At 39.0% G+C, this 17,914-nt stretch overlaps 1 protein-coding gene across 5 annotated transcripts in view; it reads right to left on the bottom strand.

Annotated features, from left to right (window-relative positions):
- The window catches only part of LOC126268198 (peroxisomal acyl-coenzyme A oxidase 3-like), a 301,784-nt gene that overhangs the window by 151,479 nt on the left and 132,391 nt on the right, over positions 1–17,914 (bottom strand). For 3 of the 5 annotated variants that reach the window (XM_049973820.1, XM_049973819.1, XM_049973818.1), the window contains exons 6-8: positions 10,944–11,091; positions 866–1,156; positions 561–724 (exon numbers count right to left, since the gene is read on the bottom strand). In XM_049973820.1, coding sequence (XP_049829777.1) covers positions 561–724; positions 866–1,156; positions 10,944–11,091 — 603 coding nt within the window. The remainder of the gene's footprint in view (positions 1–560; positions 725–865; positions 1,157–10,943; positions 11,092–17,914) is intronic. The other 2 variants (XM_049973822.1, XM_049973821.1) reach the window with 1 other exon arrangement.

Genomic DNA, 17,914 nt, shown 5'->3' on the forward strand with positions numbered 1-17,914 from the left:
GGTCCACCACCTCTGGAGGTTTTGCCACATGATGGTACAACAAGAAATGTGTGGTTTTCAAGAGGAATAAAAAGATCAGAAATGATGTTTATGTTGATCTCTATTCCAATTTTCTGTACAGGTTCCAGAACTCTCAGAATCAAGGTGATGCAAAACCTCTTTGATGTGTGGAATACTACAGAGGTGATCCCTCTCAATTAAAAAGCTGCGTAGCAATTCTAACCACCATTTAACCACATTATGCTTAAATTGTTACTACAGGAGAAATAACAAAAAATGAGACACTATTCAGATACTTACACTTAACACACAAGGTTTTTCTTCATATTTTAGCACAAATGAGGTTATTACCACAGTTTGCTTTCAGTTGTTTAGAAATTAATGAGAGTTGATTGTTAATATCTCAGTGTGAACATATATTCAGTTACTACTGTATAGATATGGAAGAAAATTGCTTGAAAAAGCAGATCAAATTAGTGTGGGATCAATAAAACTAAAACTAAAAGCTTTAATGGAGGTATAATTTTAAAACCTTTTGTCTTAAGTAAATGATAGTTTACCTGCCACTGGCCCTCGAGCTGGGCCTGTGAGCTCTTCGCATCCTGTGTATCCTCTGTATGTACTGCAGCGTATCGAACTGCAATAGGAACTGCTCTCATGAGATTTGACAAGCTTACTGTGATTAGAGACACTCGGCCAGTAGACAATGTTGCAAGTGAAGCTCCTAAAATTATCATTTTCTTGTAATATCATGATAAATCCAATATTGTTATAGGACTACCGTTATAAAAAATACAATAGTTACATTATTTTGAAATAAATTATGATAAAAATTATTTGTTTTAACATTACATGTGTAACAAACCTAGTCTCTTATTTGGGTCTTTAAGTGGGCTAACATAATTCCCTTCTGGTGTCACATCTCCTAATTTATTTAGTAGGTTCTCACGAGGTATTCTGTATCTAATGAACTGCACAAAACCATTATCCACCCCATTCAGTCCAATTTTCTCTCCCACATCACCAACAAGAACACCAGCAAATGGCTGAAGGGTTTCTGGATCCCTAATGGGAACTATAAATGCATGTAAACCATGGTCTGTTTTATCTGGTGTTATAAGCCTTGCATATACTAATCCATGGGTACAGCCTTTCCCTGCAAAGAAAAGTTAATTTATATGGTTAATTTTATTTCCAGGGTTTTACTCACTTCACAAATTTTTAATGTAACAAAAATATAGTGCTCTATGTTATTTGTAAAACTGTTTTTGTGTTGAACCTTCTTTTACAAATAAGCTTGCAGTATTAAGTGAAACTCATTAACACCGCATGTGAGAAGAAAAAAGCACCTGCGTATCATGTATAAGAACCAAAATAAGTGGAGTGGGCTGAAAGTAAAGCTAGTACCATAACAAAATCCACAAGAAATTAAGAAAGTTTTTTATAAATAATGTATCTGCATATTTTTTTTATAAACTAGTCCTTATTCTATTACACTAATACCACACTTACTTCCAATCTGTTGCCACAACGTTCATAACCCTCTGGAAGTCAAGGTTCCAGGACCTATCCTATGTACCCACCCAGCACATCCTGTTTCAGCCCCTCAAGGCATATCCTGTCCTATGAGGATTCCTATTATTTACTATGTCAATGAGTTGGTGAAGGAAGCAGAAAGTAAATAAGAAGGAATGGTAAGAATAAAACAGAGACAAAAAGGAAACTGCCAAGAACACAAAAAGAAATGTGGGAAAGAGGCAGCAGAAGAAGAGAGGAAAAGTTGGAGGAATTGACACAAGAGTTGGAAAACGATGATAATGGAAGTAAAAGGATGCGGGTACGAGTTGCAAGTATTACAAGGAATTAATGTACTTACACAAAACCAGTGAAAGGGGAGAATGGAGAGCTAATAACACAGAGGAGATGAGGAAAACATAGAAAATAGTGACAAAAAGAGATATAAGTGTGGCGGGGGGGGGGGGGGGGGGGGGGGACCTAGAGCTGGAAAGAGAGAAAGACACTGGAAAAATGTTCCTATTCGAGCAAAACGAAAGCTGAATGTGTCCCACTTTATTAAAAGACTCTGACTGAAGAGTGGGTACCAGCTGCCTCATTCTACATTCCTCAGTGTCCTTAAAATTTTTCACCAAAATATTGACATGCAACATATTCATGCTCTTTTTAATATGCAACTCACCACTCAGTCCCACAAGCTCTCTAACTGTAAAATGCTCACACTCACTAGTCCATAACTGTAAGTCTCTCGTGCCAATCCACTCCCAACTATCCATTCTCACTCTCTCATCTGACCCAACTCATTGTCGTTATCTTTTAGGGTCTCTCCAACTGTCACTGTTCTGTGTCTCACAACCACAGTCACCTTCCTTCTTTCCTGCTACTAGTGTCTCCTCTCACTGTCACTGTCTCCCTCTTGTTCTCTCTTTCTGCTACTATCTCATTCCTTCCTTCCCACTGCTGCCATCTTCTCATGGCCACTAACTCACTTCTTTGTTGCCACTATCACAGACTCACTCTCTCTCTCTCTCTCTCTCTCTCTCTCTCTCTCTCTCTCATTATCACTGGCTCTCATCCAGTTCCACTTTCTCCTTCTTATTATTCCTCTCCCACTGGCTCTGTCTCCTTTACTCTTTTCCTAGCACCATTCTCTCACTGTCTACTATCTTCCAGTGGCACAGTGTCCCTCTCTTTCTTCCAATCTGTCACTGTCTCCTTCACTCTTTCTATTCCACTATCACTGTCTACTAATGAGTGTCTCAAAAGAAAGTTTACATTTGATGTGTCAAAATAAAATAGAGGCTATATTCTATCAACTAAAACTTTATTTATATTGAAATGTACAGTTCATTAATTTACATCACAAAATAATGTCATTTAAATGCAGTCCGGCATGTCTACAGCACTTACTTAAACAATGAACAAAATTTTGTATGATGGCTCAGCATATAGGTACTGGTATGGCTGCCACTTCACTGCAGATATTTTCATCCAATTGTTCCAGAGAAGTTGGATTATTGACATACTCTTTAGATTTGACCTATCCTCATAATAAAAGATCCATGGGTCTCAAATGAGGATTGCATGGGGTCAATTTATGTCACTCCTCCTAGGGATCAATTTGCCAGGGAAAATTTCTTGAACTCGCAGTATATACACATTGGATATCTGTGCTGTGGCTCAATCTTGCTGAAACCATTTTCTTTGGTTATAACTAGAAAAGTTGTGCAATTCAAGTATCAAAAACTCATTTAACATTGTCACATAATGTTCTGCATACATTGTACCTTCACAACCTCTCTCGTTCTCGAAACAGCAGGGGCCAGTTAATTCTCGAGTCAACAACACAACCTGTACAATAACTTTTGGTGAAGGAAGGGGTTTCTCATGTTTCTGTTAAGGATTTGCTGCATGCCAGTTGCAGCAATTTTGTGTATGGACGTGACTGTTCAGGTGAAAATGAGCCTCACCAGAAAAGAATATGCTCAATGACAGGCACTCAGTCACATTATTAATGAACTGCAGCCTTTGTCTGACATCCTGATGCTTTAATTCTTGCACCAATTGGATTTTGTAAGGGTGCAGTTTAAGGTCTTCTTGCAGAATTCGGTATAGTGATGATCTATGCACATTTAAAGAACTTGCATGCTTAGGAATGGAGAGGTTAGGATTGTCATGAACAGACCAATTTACACTCTCCACAAATTCCCCCTTCTTGATGATCTTCCTCACCCAGATTTTGGTATGGCCAGTGTTTAACTGGTCTCCTCAAACAGTGTGATCCATTTACAGAAATGGGGAAGACTTGAGCACCATTTGTAAGGGGCACTCAGATGAAACCCAGTCACTAGTGTAAAATAACAGTAATGATTTTATTAACTCAAAACTTTAGTTATACACAGTACACATATTCAAAGATAGTCGCCAAAACTGTTGGCGCATTTATCCCATTGCAACACTAGCCGGTCAATTCCATCCTTGAATAAGCTAGTAGGCTGCTGTTGGATCCAGGCCTAAACCCAGCCACACACTTCATCATCTATTGTGAATCGATGTCCATGAATAGCTTGTTTTTGAGGTCCAAACACATGAAAGTCATACAGTGAAAGTTCGGGACTGTACAGTGGACGTTTCAGCATTCCCCACTGAAATTGCTGCTATGTCATCTTCAACGCATTGGCCGTGTGTGGGCAGGCATTGTAATGCAGGAGGATAATGCCAATGGACAACATGCTTCGGAATTTCGACTTGATGGCCCACCTAATGTTCTTTAAAGTGGCTTGATAATGCTGGACATGAAAATGAATCATTCCTCATTGTTCCTGCTTACTCGCCTGTATGTTCAGTAGTGGACGATAACTTGTGTGACCACCTTCTCTTCAGCATGAAACCACACTGGAGCTATGCAACATCAAATGGCACACACGCATCAGTCTCTCTACCAATAGATGGTGCCACCATACCTGCAGTTATGTGGTGCCACCTTACATGTAAGGCAAAGGTAGACACACTGACCTGGTTTCGTTTGAATGAACCTCAAAATTTACTGTATGGAATACATAATCACTGTAGAATTCCCTCCACACTACAGCTGCCAAATCACCATTTTTGTAAAATTCTCACACACAGAATGTGTGGTCTGCTCCCAAGAAATACTCCATATTGACTGAATTCCTAAAGGCCAAGCAAGTGATGAACATACGCCCCACTCTCCTCCAAATTGTTAGGCATGTACAGATAGCCCTTCAAATATAAATTTTCTTTTCATACATCCTGTACCTTCCAGTATTTATTACTTCTCCATCTCTTTCAAGCTTGCACTGTTTCATTCTCTCTCAGCACAAAAAAGCGTGAGTATACATGCCAATATTTTTGTGAAAAGTTTTAAAGGTGCTGAGGAAAGTAGAGTGAGGCACTTCGTATCCACTTTTAATAATGAGGAGCATATTCGCCTTTTTTGTTCTCCGATACGATCATTTTTCTGCTAGTTCTCTTCTTTTCCCTGCCACAGGAGGGCACGTCACTCATATCAAAAGCACCTGATGCAATTCAAACAATGCAAAACTAATTTTACACTTCACACCAGATTTTACGGGCACAAAATATTTGCTTGTGTTTTTAGTACTACAACGTGGAGCACCCAGAACCCTTCTGATGATAATGGAGACACTTTACATCATATTTATCTGTGCTAATCACTTCATAAACTACATTTTCACCTCATGCTGCATTTTACTTGTGTAGCTTACATGCAAAAATAAGGTAACTTTGAACTTCTGTACCTCGGAAAGTGATAAAACATTTCTAGAAAATTTTTGAAGTTGTTCAAGAATAGAATTTTAGGAATATTTTGTAAAAACTACAGCCATTTGCTGTGCATAACCGCCTTGGGATATATGTCTGAGGTTTGGTTCACTGCTGACAGTGAAAAAAATGGTGAAAAACACTTTTGTTGGGGTTTTCTCAGGAACCATCCATGAATTTATGCAAATGCCTCATTCATTAATTGATTCATTCATTCACATGTATGTCTCTAAGTTTAATTAAATCATCTGTTTAACAAGAGTATATCTGTCATCAATCAATATTTTTTAGTTTTTATGTGCATATTTTGTGTGTATTAGCAGGGTAATTTTTAACCTCTGTATCTGGGATATATATATATATATATATATATATATATATATATATATATATATATATATATATATATATATATTGTCTGAGATCAGGATCTTAGGAACAAGTCATACAAATCTCAGCCACTTGCTGTGCATAGCCACTTTGAAACATTTAACTAGGTTTTGGTCTGTTAGTGATGGTGAAAATACAGCAAAAAAACACTTTTCTGGGATTTTCTGAGGAACCACCCATGAGCAAATGGTGCCTCCCTAAGTCTCATTGAGCCCACCATAGACCACATCAAATGCAAAAAGGACCAACAGATCTGCTTCATTTGAATAAGCAGGAGGAAGTGCATAATATTCATACTTTGACCCTATACTGTACGATAGTGACACTAAGATGATTCTTCTGTTGGGCATACAAATGGTCACTAGTCCAATGGCTATCCTGAACGCTTGACCCTACCTTTTTGTCACCAACAGAACCCAAGGTATGGGCACTGGAAAATCCCGTGTTTAATCGCAGTGTTTTGGAACATGTTGGTAAGAATGTTGTCACACGTATATTGATATTACAGTGTTAGAAGTAGAAACAGCAGTTAGAAGAATGAACACAAGAAAGGCAGCTTGGATAGATGAAATAAGTGAGGAGATGATAAAGGCACCTAGACCTACTGAACTACAATGGTTATAGAGATGGCTAAGCTGCATAAGAACACAGAAATACTTCTCAAGAATGGGGAAGGGCAACAATAATTCCAGTATTCAAAAAGGGATTATAGAGATGGCTAAGCTGCATAAGAACACAGAAATACTTCTCAAGAATGGGGAAGGGCAACAATAATTCCAGTATTCAAAAAGGGAGACAGAAAGGTATGTGATAACTATAGAGTGATGACACTTGTATCTCATATAGTAAAAATAATGAAAAAATTCTGGAAAGAAGGTTGTGGGGAAAAAGTGGAAGGCCCACTAGAAGAGTAGCAGCTCAGCTTTTGAAATGCTAAATCAACAGTGGACCCAATGTTTAGTATGAGACAGTTGATGTAGAGTCATTGGGAGTACAGGAAAGACCCAGTGATGATATTTGCTGACTTCGTAAACACATACGATAGTGTCCCCAGAAAAAATGGTATGAGAAATGTAGGAGAGAAAGGGGTTTGAAAGACAAACAATTGAAATTCATTAGGCAATTATGGCACAAGCTTCAGCTATGTCCAGACTCAAGTTCGAAGCACTGTTTGATTTAGGAATGTTACAGGCCTGAGACAAGAACATTTGGTATCTTCATTATTATTTGTAATGGTGATTGATGAAATTGTGAAAGAAGGAAGAGACCCTTACGTAGGAAGGCAGATGAAATTATTGCTTTCCACAATAAATATTGTGTTGTGGGGGACTAACAGTAAGGATTTACAAGAAAGACTAGAATAATGAAATGAAAAAATAAAATTGAGAAATTTGGTATGAAATTCAGTGGGGAGGAAAGTAAGGCTAAGGTGGTTGGGAGATGCAGAGAAGGGAAAGGAAAAATTGATATTAAAGGGCAGGAAATTAAAATGATAGACAACTTCAAATATTTAGGAAGTGACATAATTCTTGCATTCTATTCAAGGCTGGAGGTAGAAATTCACAAAATCATGCAACAGAGCAATGCATTTTACCAGTGTGTGAGGGACTCACTTTGGAGAAAAGAGATACAAATGAAGCGTAACAGAGTGCTGTACAGCACATACTATATTACACAGAGACTGACATACAGATGGGAGACACAGTCAGTGATAAGAAGAAAGGAGGGTAGAATCCAAGATAATGAAATGAAATTCCTAATAATCGAAGAGAGACAGAGTGAGGAACGAAGAAATTAGGAAGCAAACTGGAATTAACCAGGTGAATGGCAGAAATGAGGGTAGTACACTGAAATGTTTTGGACATGTAAAGAGAATAGGAGAAGGAAGAACATGAAAAGGAATGATATAGGTGAAGTTTGAGGGCAAGGGCAAGAGGGAGACCCCGAGCAAGATGAATTGACTCAGTTAAGACCATTAAAAGAAGAAGGAATCTGGACTGTAACAAAATAGTTACAGAAGAAAAATGGGGGAAAGACAGGGCAAAATGCACAAGTACCGTAAATGTTCCAAACCAGCCGAATGCTGGGGTAAATGGAGACAAACATGACGATGAACAGCTCCACTGTAGCTTTGGCACAGCCATAGATTTCAGGGCATGACCACTGACTAGTTGTGTTTCTCTGAATGACTGGTAATATTATCTTCTGTGAACTAGAGAGATGAGAATTGCCCTCGCAAAATGTCCTGTGATCCTGCAGTCCTCCTGCCCCCAATCTCTACTAGATGCTGTCACACACACACACCCATCCTTGTTCTTGTCCCCATAGCCCTTACTTCACTCATTCTACACTGACAACCTCTACACACATCAAATAAAGTTTTGCATTATCCTGGTTCCCAGAACTCCACACGACAGACATTGACTGTGGATATTGTATCACAGACACAGTCCCTTTCACTGTTCAGAGATGTCACTGAACCCACCCAAAGATGTAAACAATCATGCATGAGCAGCGCCTATTACATGGACGGGCTCTGGCAGCCGATCAGTTCCAGTCATTCCACCAGGAAGGAGGTACACGACTCATGTTGTCTATAGTTAAACCATGCCTAGATGGTCAATACCTGGTTTGATTGTGTCCGCATTGTTACTTTGTGCCAGGAAGAGCTCTCAACACAGGAGGTGTCCAGGCATCTCGGCGTGAGCCAAAGCGTTGTTGTTTGGACATGGAGGACATAAAGAGAGATAGGAACTGTCAATGACATGCCTCAATCAGGCCGCCCAAAGGCTACTACTGCAGTGTATGGCCGCTACCTACTGATTATGGCTTGGAGGAACCCTGACAGCAATGCCACCATGTTGAATAATGCTTTCCATGTAGCCACATGATGTCATGTTATGACTCAAACTGTGCGCAATAGACTGCATGATGCGCAACTTCACTCTCAACGTCCATGGCGAGGTCCATCTTTGCAACCAAGACACTATGTAGCGTGGTACTGATGGGCCTAACAACATGCCGAATGGACTGCTCATGACTGGCATCATGTTCTCTTCACCGATGAGCCTCACATAATGTTTTCAACCAGACAATCGTCGGAGACATGTTTGGAGGCAACCCGGTCAGGCTGAATGCCTTAGACACACTGTCAGCAGCAAGGTGGAGGTTCCCTGCTGTTTAGGAGTAGCATTATGTGGGGCTCACATATGCCGCTGGTGGACATGGAAGGCCTCATAATGGCTGTAAGATATGTGAATGCCATTCGCTGACCGACAGTGCAACCATATCAGCAGCTTATTGGTGAGGCATTCATTTTCATGGATGACAATTCGTGCCCCCATTGTGTACATCTTGTGAATGACTTTCTTAAGGATAATGACAAAAGCATGTTCTCCAGTCATGATTCCTATCGAACATACCTGGGATGGATTGGAAAGGGCTGGTAATGAACAACGTTACCTACCAATCACTCTGAGGGTTTTATGCCAAATTGCCTTTGAGGAATAGGTTAATCTGGACCAACAGTGCCTTGAACTTGTGAATGGTATGCCATGATGAATACAGGCATGCATCAATGAAAGAGGACGTGCTACTGGGTATTAGAAGTACAGGTCTGTACAGCAATCTGGACCACCATCTCTGAAGGTCTTGCTGTATGGTGGTACAAATTGCAATGTGTGGTTTTCATGAACAATAAAAAGGGCAAAAATGATTTTTATGTTGATCTCTATTCCAATTTTCTGTACAGGTTCCGGAACTCTCGGAACCAAGGTGATGCAAAACCTTTTTTTGATGTGTGTACGTACAAATACACGAGATACATTAATGCTTCTATAGTATGTGAATTTTGGGAGAAGAGGATGATCATGATTGTGTCTCAATTGCAGCATCTGCTTGTACTGAATTCCCAGAAGTGAACTGTACAGTGTATAGAGTGAAAAATTCTTGAATGTGACATACAAATTCCCACTGAATCCAGATATACTACATTGTATTTTTTTTTTAAAAAATAGATAAATAAAAGGAGAAAAAAGAAGCAGAATGTTATTGGTACTTGCTTACATGGGGGTTGATTTTCACACATGATGGTCAGAAACAGCCTGAAAAGCTTGTAAGGATATTGCAGGGTAGGTTGTGCTGGGTAATAATTCTTAACAAAAATTTTGGTATGTTACAGTGGTGCCAATTTAATTAACACTGAAGCTGGCCAATCAGGTTGTTGCACCTGTTTGAGGAAACCAAGCAAAGAACACATGGGGCAACTCCATCTCTGCAGGCTGCTTGAATTTGTGTGCACAATGACCTGATTGGATACTTCAATGTTCACTGTATCGAATTGTCTCTTAACAATTATTTCTCCACATAACATGCCGTGAAACATGCTTACAAGCTTTTCAGACTGTTTCTGACCACCCTTTATTTCTTCCCCCCAAATGTTTCTATTGTGTAGAGGAAAAATAATACATTAACCGTACATCAGTTTTCTCTCTTTTTTTTCATGCAAGAACATATTTTCTCCATGTAATTTTTACTTTGAAAACAAAAGTTACTTACTCATATTACAGTAAACACCACATACAGCCAAAAATGAATCAGTAAATATGATAATAAAGGCACTGTTGCGTGCACCTACTGCAATCAAGCTATGTCTTATAATCCATCACAGTTAATGTGGTTTATAGTCCTTCCAGAGGAGAATATATCAGTTCTGAAAGGCCAAGACACTAAGAATATGGCATTGCTTTCCATATATGTGAGTGTAACTTAAAACTTTAAAATATACATAAACAATGGAAAATACAAACTAGAATAATAATATGAACTGGACAGACTGTTATTCATTACATCTAGGAGGCACTGAGTTTCCAGTTTCTACACGAGTTGCTTCATGCTTCACCATATGGACACACACACACACACACACACACACACACACACACACACACAGGAGACAACAACAGTGTGAATGTCTGTGTGTGTGTGTGTGTGGGGGGGGGGGGGGGGGCCATGAGTGCATGCATGCACATTCGTTTGTTTGTTTGAGCATGTTTCTTTTCATCTGCTAAAGGAACTTGTCCAATACCATGACAATATTTTTGATATTATTTTAAACATGTCCACCTGCCAGTCAACACATTCTGTGTGTGGTGACTAGCAATCTGTCCAATTCATATTGTTAAATTTCAGTATAAGCGTTAGAACACACATGTTACGGGAATCTAAAATTTTACCTAGGCCTCCTGCCCAGCATTTAGCTGCTTCAAAGTCAGGAGAATGAAGTTCAAACTCTTGAGACTGTGGATCATATGTAGCTGTCAGCCTCATCCCCTTTGCATTTGTTCCGTGTGCGATTTCAGTAAGAGCAAAACAGCCTCTAATCTTGAAACATAAACAGAACAACAAGCAGCATTGATTGTAACATCTACATAATCTGCAAAGCCACTTAGAACTGCATAACCGAGTGTAAACATCAGGTCATTACCAAACAGACACTAATAGAAATGTATTAAGTATTTAAACAATTACATAATAAACATTATTTTTGTTTTTCAATAGTTTTTCCTTTTTGCCATTATCATTTTCTCAAATAACTTCCACTTAGAGAGGTATGCTACTAAGCCATTATATCTAAAATAATACATGAATAAATGTTCCTTATTAAGAATACATTTTCTAATTAAAATAAAGAGAAATAAACAATAGCATCTTAACAGCAAGTGAAACAGTTAGCCAGTCTGCCCTGTCATTTAAGTGTCAATTTCCTTAACAAACAACAATAACCTCTCCAGACAAAATATCATCCACCCATTTAAAAAGCAAATGGCCTCTCTAAAATGCCATCTCTGGTGTCTAGCCACTGCCATGTGCAGTCATGTGGTCCTCCACTACTGACACAAGTCAGCTGTACAGAACTGGCACAGTAAGATGGGCTGATATGGGTTGGTTGGTTGCTTGGGGAAGGAGACCAGACAGCGTGGTCATTGGTCTCATCGGGTTAGGGAAGGATGGGGAAGGAAGTTGGCTATGCCCTTTCAGAGGAAACATCCTGGCATTTGCGTGGAGTGATTTAGGGAAATGACAGAAACCTAAATCAGGATGGCCAGACGCGAGATTGAACCGTCGTCCTCCCGAATGCGAGTCCAGTGTGGGCTGATATGGGGGCAGAAATAAACACACCACGAATGAAGTTGCCTGGTTTGTTAGTCATCAATTCAAATTGTCTGTCACATTTATGAGGAATGGTGTACTAGTTGTAACTATCTGATGTGGCCTAAGACTGGAATTGTCAAGAGATTGTAATTGACACAGGCTTCCTAAATGACAACTGAGTTCAAACACAACAGGAACACTGCCAGTGAATGGAGCTCCTTCTGGGTCAGTTGCTGAGCAAACAGCGTGAAAAGAACTGCGTGCAATGGACATTAGGAGTTGGGTGGCTCATGAAAGGCCAATGCTTACAGTGGCGCATGAAGCTGCATGACACAGAAGGTGACAGGAGGAATGTAGTGTGGTCTGACTAATCACTATCTTGCAATGGAATATCCAGGATGGAATGTAACAATACCAGAGAAAGAAAGTTGCTACTGACCATATAGCGGAGATGTTGAGACCACACAGTGTGGTCTCAGATCTCTGCGACTGCAAATGTGTGTGTGTGTGTGTGTGTGTGTGTGTGTGTCTACTGCTGACAAAGGGTCTCAGATCTCTGCGACTGCAAATGTGTGTGTGTGTGTGTGTGTGTGTGTGTGTGTGTGTGTGTGTGTGTGTGTCTACTGCTGACAAAGGCCTTAATGGCCGAAAGCTTTAATTGTGTGAATCTTTCTATTGTGCCTATCGCGACTCAGCATCTCCGCTATATGGTAAGTAGCAACTTTCCTTCTCTGGTATTGTGACATAACTACTATCTTGTTTCTTTCCATATAACGTAACACACTGAGTGTACCACTGAATCCAAATGGTGTTTCATCCACACTGTTTGGAGGGTGTAGTTGAGATCGGAGGTGGTTCTGTGATATTTTGGTAGTGTTTTCCGTATCAAGACTATGAAATTAATACTGTGTAAAATATGCTACAGACTCTACTGATTGTTAGAAGTCCACCTCATTAGTTGTTCCTAAATGTGGTTGTTCTAAATAGAAAAAATTTGCCACAACTATATCTTACTATACTTGCTTAACTCCACATGTGGCAAAGCCCTTATCCACCTGTCTTTGCTCTGAAAGTGTCTTCAGTTTCATACCAATGACTGCACTGGTCATCCATTCTAAGTTGATGTCCAGTGTAGCTGCATCATCCCACATGTTGTCTTGTCACCTAATCCTGGGCATTCATCTTACAACTACTGTCCTAGGGAATACTACAGTAGGCAGACTATTCTCCAACAATTTGCTTTGTGACCAACTATGACAACTTTCTCTTCTTTAGCACTTCAGGAGTATTACGTTGTTCATCTAAATCCTGTAGTGCTTCATTCTCTCTCATTATCTCACTATTTTTCTTTAAAATATCGATAGTTTTTATTTTTTTCTATATATTAATACTCCACATAAGTGTCAAATCACTGGTAAGATAGATGACTGATAAAGGGAAATTCTGAAAAAATATTTTGGATTTGAGGTCCACCAGTTATGCAAAACACCGTTTTTCTTTGGGTGTTAAAGAAAAACGGTGTTTTGCATAACTGGCGGACCTCAAATCCAAAATATTTTTAACTGCAAACACGGCCAATACAAGGAGCTGCACATCAAAATGATGGAAATTCTGAAGTTAGCACTAAGTGATCTTTTCCTTAAGATATGACTGTAAAGGATTATGTCATCTGCTACTAGGCAGCCATCTATTTTTGTATACATTCTGTTGACTTTACTACATGGATTTTTTTAACTTATGACTTCGGCTGTGTAACTCAGTGTTGCCCAGGTATCTACTTAGAGCTGTGCTTGCAGTTTTGTACACACGGAATTTATTTTTTACTTTTAAACCTTTTCTGTATATAACATCTGAAGTAGTGTGGTTGGTGATGTGAATGGAAAGCTTGTTTATTTCACTAACACATGAGATAGCCATGTAAAGCTGCCCATGCAAGAAGCAACAGATACTAAGATCCACACCTGCAGCATGCAGCATTTGGCCTCATGCTTCACTCACCTGCTTACTTTCCTTCAAAATTTCTGCTTCTATGATGTTAAGGTGGAGGGAAGTGATACTAGGCCTCTGTGAGTGAAGGATTCTGAGGAACAAGATAATGCTTGATGCTCTCAATCAGAGTTACATTGCAAAAAGATTCTTTTTTTTCTTTTTCTTCAGGCAAAGCATGCACTTTGTGATCCAGAAAGTATGGGATCAGATCCTGTCCAGACCACAACTTTTTCAATATGATTTTTAACTGAGCATTCACTTCTCACAGACATAGGAGCGGCCAGAAGACACACGATTTGGATTCCACATTAAACTGCAGGTCTCCATTTTCCAATTACGTACCTGGGGAAGGTTAGGTACACTTAAGTTACTGCAGTGGTGACCAGTTAAAAGACTTGCAAGAGGCCTACCAGGTACACCAGACAGAAGTCTCTTTTGCTCAAGTTTGTCAGCTTGTTTGCTCTGGTGAAAACCTTGCTTAAATTATACAAACATTTTTTTTAATAACTTCTTATTGACAGTTCAATTGTTGCACATGTAATTCTGATAAAAGTGACTAGCAGAGGAAATAAAATCACGGCAGTGTTTGATGACACAGACGACTTCCGTTAATGAGTACTTGTAATTTTTTGAAATGAAATGTGTCTTGCAGTACTACAATTTTTAACAATTCCTGTAGGCATTTCTTATAATAATGTTTGAATGCTGTACATTTGACTATCAGTGAAACAGTTTTTTGTTTATTCCCTGCACTCATAACAAAAATGCAAAGTGTCTATTGAATAACAAAAACAAACATTTTTCTTGCACCAGGAACATCAGACAAAGGTAAAACTGATGCAGTCAGGCACTTCGCAGAGAGAAACTATCAACAAATGGTAACATCAAAAGTCCTTTAAAAATTATGATTGAACTGTGTGATGTTTCCTATTTACAAATATACCGCCACCCTCAGCTCTGTGTGTGCGCACCTAATTGCACATGCGCAGTTCCTACATTGCCAGCAGGGTTTACACTTCTACCGCTGCCTGGCATGCTACAAATTTGGCAACTTTCAGTTTTTTTAATACGTGCAGTGCCTCTTAGCAGCTAAAATTTTGACAGTGCATTTCTTTCATTGTCATCTTCCTGTGTAAAAAAAAAGTGCAGGCTAAGTTTCAACATGTCTTATTGGACCATTCCCTTGTAAGTTGTTTTAGGAGTTTCAAAAGGTGCTTTTCCAACTAAAATTCTAATCAATAAGGACCTCCTATGAATATTGTTTCCACCCTATTCATTATTTCCTCACCATGTTTTACACTTATCATTGGTGTAATACCTCTAGGTGTTCAAAACTGCAAATGTTGGGCCACCTGTGGAAAACCAGCACTTTTAAGAACTTTGTTCACCATTTCTTCTGTTTCTGTACATGTGCTTGGACTGATTACAGGGCTAGTGTCATTTGCAAAAATAACTAATTCTGCTTGTTGTGTGCTAGACGGAAGTATATTTACATATATGAAGAAGGACTGAACCTTGGGGAACCCACAAGTGATTTTTCCCAAATTAGAATTGCGTCCCTAGATTACATTGTGTGAATTACCAAGTACAACTTCCTGCTTTCTTTTTTAACTTAGAAAATATCTGGCCACAGAAAATACCATCAGTGCTATTTTATTATTTAATGCTTGTAAAACTGGTGAGTGAATATGTAAATGGTATTTTCAGTAAAGTAACCCTTCTGAAATCCAAACTGTGATTTGCTAAGCTTACTGTTGTTGCTAAGGTGAGATCTCAAACATTTTGGAGAATGATGTCAGCAGTGAAACAGGTCAGTAGTTGTTGACACCTTTCTTACTACCTTCCTTAGAGAGGGTTTTAGCAATGGTATTCTCTCTGGAACAATGTCTTGAGTTAGTAACATATTACATATTTCAGATACAACTGGGCTTATTACATGGCAACAAATTTTTAATACTCTATTGGAAAGACCATCAAAACAATATGAGCTTTTATTTTTTTAGGGAGAATGTATAATTTTCTAAATTTCAGAAGGAGAAGTTGGTGACACAGTTATATAATTGAATTTTATGAAAGCTACATCTTCAACATAGTGCTGTGATTTTGTTGTTGAACTGTTTGGTTCTATGTATTCTACTACATTGAGAAATGATTATTAAATGCATTTGCTACCTGTGACTCATCCTTTATAGCCATTAGATTTAGTTCAACAGTGATGTTGCCTTGTTCTGTCGCTGGTTATCCTGTCTCTCTCCTCACCACATTTCGTATAGCATTACGTCTGTTGTCAGAAGTACTGATTTCTAACATTATGTGCTGTTCTTTGATTTTTTAATTTGAGAATCTTTTAATTTAAGAAGCAATACTGTAGAGTTTTCAATACACAAAGCAAAATCAGTAAATCTATATATCCCAGCAAATAAATTCAACATTAGTTTGAAGGCATAAAACGAAGTCTGTGGTGCTGTCACTGATGTAAAATCCAAAAATACATTTGCCGCTGAACTAAAAAACCTAAAAGTGCCTTGTACTGGTTCTTTGGTGTGCTACAATACTAACAGTTTCGTCTGTTGGTTCTTTGGTGTACTATGCCACGATGATTAAACATCTGAACCACTATGCTTAGCAGATGACAGTAGATAAAATTTTAAATTACAGTATTTTTTTCATGTTCTCTTTTTGATGAATTAAGCTATATTTTATCCAAAGCAATGCTCAATTTACCTGTAAAACCACCAAGAAAATTCATCTAGTAGTTTTGGAGGTTAGCATGTTCTTCTAACAGACCAACAGACAGACATGATGATTTTACAGTTTTATCATTAGGACAGGTGTTCTGTCTTCTCTTCATTGACATTTAATTCAGTTTTCTCAGTCATTTTGTAAAATTTTGCAAACTTTCTCATTACTTTTGTTTTGGAACTATCTATTAATGCTAAGTCATCCACATTGATAAGTCCACCAGAGTTCAAACCCTGCAATCATATGTGATGAAAAATTCACTGACAGAATGTCATATCAGCTGTGATGATCACTCCAAGCTACACTAGATGTTAACCTCATACTGGATGTTGCACTTCCAATGCTCTGGATTGTTAAACTCTGCCGCAACTACAGCTGGCAATGACCTCTGGAAAAATGGTTGGCTCTGGCAGACATAATATTTACAGTACTACTGCACTGCCAGAAAATCTGACACAATGCAACATGCAACCACTGGCTGGCATGCTGCTGACTGACCCAACCTGACTGGCCATGAATATGGACGAAACGGAAGTCAATGCCCCCACCTTTAAGCTACAATGGGTAGCTCACACACCATTCAGTGCTACTAGTCAACAATGCCACTGTCACTGCAGACACCTCAAGGTCGAAGCTACACTGGTACTATTGTTAGTTTTTGTGCCACCGCATGTAACTGTTGCACGCCATGTGTGTTCCAAAATTTCAGGCATGGGCCACAATAGACACACAAACGCGCATCACACCAGGTCACCAACAGACACTATGAGTAACTCACAGAAATGCTCTCTCAATCACACACATGGCATGGAGCAAATGCACACCTTCACCTCAATTCAAGATAGCACTTTTTGGAGGATACGGGATCCAACATCAGCTCAGTAATGCTGAAAAGCACATCAACATTCAACACAATATCAGTGCTACAACTTCACATCATCGGCAATTCAAAAATCAGGGTGCACAAATCTACCACATACCTTACAACTGTTGCCTCATCACCAACTCACATGGACCTTTATAAATCACATACTTCACAGAATCAATAATGGGAATCGACTTCCTGTGTCACTTGCATCCACCTCCATGCATACAACACCATGCCCACTTGGGCAGCAGTACAAAACTGTTCAGGTAATGTGCCACAACAGCAGAAAAACTGCTTTTGGAACTATAGGGTTATGACAACTGTTGTGCATCTTCTGATGTAATCCATGCCAAGAATGTGTCTCTCCTACAATGCATTAAGCACACATCTGCTGCACTCCTGCTAATGCACAATCATCTGAAGGTCATCTCACACACATGCCACTCCAACAAG

Source organism: Schistocerca gregaria, chromosome 4 (genome assembly GCF_023897955.1).
Source record: "Schistocerca gregaria isolate iqSchGreg1 chromosome 4, iqSchGreg1.2, whole genome shotgun sequence".
NCBI lineage: Eukaryota > Metazoa > Arthropoda > Insecta > Orthoptera > Acrididae > Schistocerca > Schistocerca gregaria.